This window comes from Littorina saxatilis, linkage group LG12 (assembly GCF_037325665.1).
Source record: "Littorina saxatilis isolate snail1 linkage group LG12, US_GU_Lsax_2.0, whole genome shotgun sequence".
NCBI classification, from domain to species: domain Eukaryota; kingdom Metazoa; phylum Mollusca; class Gastropoda; order Littorinimorpha; family Littorinidae; genus Littorina; species Littorina saxatilis.
The window spans coordinates 14044600-14049599 of NC_090256.1; the positions used below are offsets into that span (position 1 = coordinate 14044600).

Genomic DNA, 5000 nt, shown 5'->3' on the forward strand with positions numbered 1-5000 from the left:
TACGCCACCCCCTGGCATTTCGCGCTACAACATCGTTACGCCACCTCCTGGCATTTCGCGCTACAACATCGTTACGCCACCCCCTGGCATTTCGCGCTACAACATCGTTACGCCACCTCCTGGCATTACGCGCTACAACATCGTTACGCCACCTCCTGGCATTACGCGCTACAACATCGTTACGCCACCTCCTGGCATTTCGCGCTACAACATCGTTACGCCACCTCCTGGCATTTCGCGCTACAACATCGTTACGCCACCTCCTGGCCCGGCCAAGGGATCTAACTGTCTCCCTCTGATTGCAACAATCCCATAAGGCGTTGCGGCTTCCGTCAGGGTTATTGCCCCTGTTGATGCTACATCTGGGCCTTAGGCCATTGCAGTGGACGAGGGGAAAGAAACGCCATCTTCTTTCCTCGGCAATTATTTTGAGAATTGAATAGCAACTTTATCTCCCGCACCAGAATAGCGGAATGGATGTTTTATGGGCGCCGCTGACGCCTAGGCCCACCATCGGAATTCGATTAGGCTTGAATTTAAGCTTGATTGAAAATGGAGCGTTTGTGATTGTGCTCCTTGATTGCCTGCACGGCTGGACATTCTCGCACAAAAGGAGGGATGATTATTTTAAACATTATGAGCTCCAACATTTCATTTCAGGTGTCAGGTTTCAGTATGCTTGGGGCGATGAGTTCTTGATGTATTGACGTTAATGCACAATCAACGACAGAGACCGGCACGGTTGGCCTAGTGGTCAGGCGTCCGCCCCGTGATCGGGAGGTCGTGGGTTCGAACCCCGGCCGGGTCATACCTAAGACTTTGAAATTGGCAATCTAGTGGCTGCTCCGCCTGGCGTCTGGCATTATGGGGTTAGTGCTAGGACTGGTTGGTCCGGTGTCAGAATAATGTCACGGGACTGGGTGAGACATGAAGCCTGTGCTGCGACTTCTGTCTTGTGTGTGGCGCACGTTATATGTCAAAGCAGCACCGCCCTGATATGGCCCTTCGTGGTCGGCTGGGCGTTAAGCAAACAAACAAACAAACAAAAATGCATTCTGAACAGGAGATAATGTTCCTGTTTCTGTTTGTTTTATGTCATGCTATTTCAGTTGTAAACCGCAGGTTACGTGACAAGTTGATTGTTTTATCAGAATCCCTTGTGGCATGACCTGATCTGTGCCATATATCAATTGTAGTTCGAAATTAAGCGTTTGGGAAACGGCCGTGTTTTACTCTCTTCGTGGCAGTCAGATACTCAACAACAACAAATGCTAGGATCACTTTTCCAAAAGTTATAAGCATTTTAAGCCCATTTGCGCTCACACGCTTTTTTTCTCCAGTCAACACATATCAGCATTTAAAAGTCTGGTAAACAAAGCTGTTAATGAACTAAAAAATATTAACACACACAAAAAAACCAGCAGCAACAACAAACACAAACCTACACCAAAAAACACGTATTCAGCTTGACCAAGATAATTATAAACAATGTTTAAAAACATGTATCGACTATTGTAATGACGTAATCTTTTTTTAACCGCTTATAACGTCCATGTTCATCCAGAGAGAGACAAACTTAGCATTCGTCATGATGATCGAGTTCAACTACATTAGTGTTCAATGTTACATCAACATCAAAACTCCAGAACCATGGTTGTCATCACTTTCTTTCTTTCTTTATTTGGTGTTTAACGTCGTTTTCAACCATTCAAGGTTATATCGCGACGGTGTCATCACTTTCTTCCTGTGGGTTTCATATACTGACTAGAACAACATTGCAATTTGCGTAAACAACCCCCCACCCCCCAAAAAAAACACCACAAAAACACACACAAAAAACCATCACAATCCTCAAAACAAACACACACAATAATAATACTTTTTTATTTCTTAATGAAAGACTCTTTTAACTCACTGTCTCCCAGGTACGGATATATCCGTTCCCACTCATATGGCTCTATCTGACCGGGTACGGATATATGCGCTCAGACTGTTAGCTTCAGTCGCTTTCTGTAACGCCGATCTAACGCCTGCATTCCAGCGTGTTGATACACAGTTACTACACAGTAACAACAATTCTGAGTGACTTGCTGCAGCACAGGTGGTCTCTGCTAAAACAAACTTGGTCAACATAGATGGGATAGAACTTTATAGACGACATTAAAAGCATGCGTATGACATGACCTCCCACAAACCGTTGCTCATCCCGTCGTCCCGTGGCGTCCGTCGTGCGCGAGCACAAGAAATAACTGACCTTGATGTTGTCATTTCAATTAGTCCACCACCAGCAATCGATCAGACAACATCCGCCTACACCCACACCTTGGGGATGTTTACGCTGGTTGTTAGCAGTCGCAGGTTAGCTTGTAATGAGTAAGGTGACACAGAGTTGGTGGACAGAATATGATGTGATGCTATTACGTCAATATCATTAACCACCGCTAGGTAGGCGCGTATAAACTGTACAGTGGAGAAGAGGATGGGCTGTGTTTTTATCCAGCAGTGTTGTGTGCGCGCGTTCGAGCGTACGTGAGTGATACGACAAGGTGGATGAACCCTGACTGTCTGAAAACATCATGATCAAACGAGATCATCTTCCCTTTATTCAGACGACGTAGAATCCCAACCCACGTGAAGACCATGCCTTGCTGAGTTTATCAAACGTGAAGACCATGCCTTAGTGATTTTATCAAACGTGAAGACCATGTCTTAGTGATTGTATTAAACTTGAAGACCATGTCTTTGTGATTGTAACAAACGTGAAGACCACATCTCAGTGATTGTAACAAACGTGAAGACAATGTCTTAGTGATTGTAACAAACGTGAAGACCATGTCTTAGTGATTGTAACAAACGTGAAGACCATATCTTAGTGATGTCTTAGTGATTGTAACGAACGTGAAGACCATGTCTTTGTGATTGTAACAAACGTGAAGACCACATCTCAGTGATTGTAACAAACGTGAAGACCACATCTCAGTGATTGTAACAAACGTGAAGACCATGTCTTAGTGATTGTAACGAACGTGAAGACCATGTCTTTGTGATTGTAACAAACGTGAAGACCACATCTCAGTGATTGTAACAAACGTGAAGACCATGTCTTAGTGATTGTAACACACGTGAAGACCATATCTTAGTGATGTCTTAGTGATTGTAACGAACGTGAAGACCATGTCTTTGTGATTGTAACAAACGTGAAGACCACATCTCAGTGATTGTAACAAACGTGAAGACCATGTCTTAGTGATTGTAACGAACGTGAAGACCATGTCTTTGTGATTGTAACAAACGTGAAGACCACATCTCAGTGATTGTAACAAACGTGAAGACCATGTCTTAGTGATTGTAACACACGTGAAGACCATATCTTAGTGATTGAACGGACTTTCAGTGTAAAGCAGAAGTTCACCATTTGTTACAATTCGATCCCCAACGACGTGAGACTGATTGAGATGTATACCTGTAAGCCAAGTTGAAAACGGACAATTCGAACAATGCAAACGACAGATGGTGCTTTTTTCGAAATCTTTTTCTTCTAGAAAGGATTTATCTATCTCATAACAATTTTGATCGCTTTACACCGTGAGGTTAAAGTGACGCACTGGTGCACGGACACATTCCGACAAGATCTTTTAAGGTAAATCAATAAGATCGAACTGGCAAGTGGAAGCTTCAGCAAAACCAGATGGCATTTATTAAGCTCCTTTGAGGTCGAGCAAAGGTTAACTGCAGACGATGTTACATGAGGTTTTGTTTAATAAATTGTCGGCCCTGCCGTGAACCAGTCAAGCTTCGAAGTTGTTGCAATAGTTCTGGGATATTCCCTTCCTCCCACAGACGTTTTTTCATCAAAGTTGTCAAGTGCAGATCTTGGAAAAATGAAAAATCAAACAAGAATTGAAGGGTAATAGAACGTTTGCTATTGACAAAACACAACGTTACATTTACCGGAACGTCGACCCAGTAGTCTTTTAAGCAGACAGACAGACAAACGCTTATGATACAAATAATGAACTTAACTTAGAAGCGTGGATGTAACTCGCTTTTAAGATGCCAGCTTCTTCTTCTTCTGCGTTCGATGTTGTATATTATTGTGGAAGCGTAGACAGCCGATTTTCTCCCCACGCCAAGTTGGCTGCTGTCTTCCGTCTTCGGTGGTTGAGGTTCTTACTCAGGGTTGCCTCCTCCCCAAGAGTAGCTGCCTTGCTGGGCTGTCGAGTCCACTCTACCCGGGTTTGTTGTCGAAGTTTTCCTTCTCGTAGCCTTTGCCTTTCCCAAGGCGCACACAAGGCAGTGCGGGTTTTGAAATCGGAGTTGTCCTTCTCCTAGATGAGCGACCATCCAAGGTTGACGAGCCCCATCTGCCCGAAGCAGCTGGTTTTAAGGCGCCAGGGACCCGCCTGCATCCCTTCTCCTGTTAGTCGAAGACAGGGCCCGCCACGTGAAGGCCAGGAGCTGGATTTGACTGTCAGAGGTGTTTGGAGACACGAAGCCATATGGAGCATTTCTTGGGAAGTAGGCGCTTATCTCTACTTCCACCCCGGCATAACAGTCCTTGGGCCCCAAGATGCCAGCGAGGTAGGCCTAATAAGCAGTCTATCTGGATTTCTTGGACAAATGAGTTTCAAGCATTTCAGCAGTAACATCCTAACGCTTTCTGTCTGATCCAGAACAATAGAGAGAGGGGGGAGAGAGAGGGGTGGAAAACAGACAGAGACAGGGAGCGGATGGGAGATGGGAGGAGAGAGACAGAGAGAGGGGGTAGAGAGAGGGGTGGAAGACAGACAGAGACAGGGAGCGGATGGGAGATGGGAGGAGAGAGACAGAGAGAGGGGGGAGAGAGACGGGTGGAAGACAGACAGAGACAGGGAGCGGATGGGAGATGGGAGGAGAGAGACAGAGAGAGGGGGGAGAGAGACGGGTGGAAGACAGACAGAGACAGGGAGCGGATGGGAGATGGGAGGAGAGAGACAGAGAGAGGGGGAGAGAGACGGGTG

At 45.5% G+C, this 5000-nt stretch overlaps 1 protein-coding gene across 1 annotated transcript in view; it reads left to right on the forward strand.

Annotated features, from left to right (window-relative positions):
* The window catches only part of LOC138982927 (mucin-2-like), a 2298-nt gene extending 1982 nt beyond the window's left edge, over nt 1-316 (forward strand). Inside the window, exon 1 of the mRNA XM_070356323.1 lies at nt 1-316. This exon is cut by the window's left edge and continues 1982 nt beyond it. Coding sequence (XP_070212424.1) covers nt 1-316 — 316 coding nt within the window.
* Nucleotides 317-5000: the final 4684 nt, after the last annotated feature.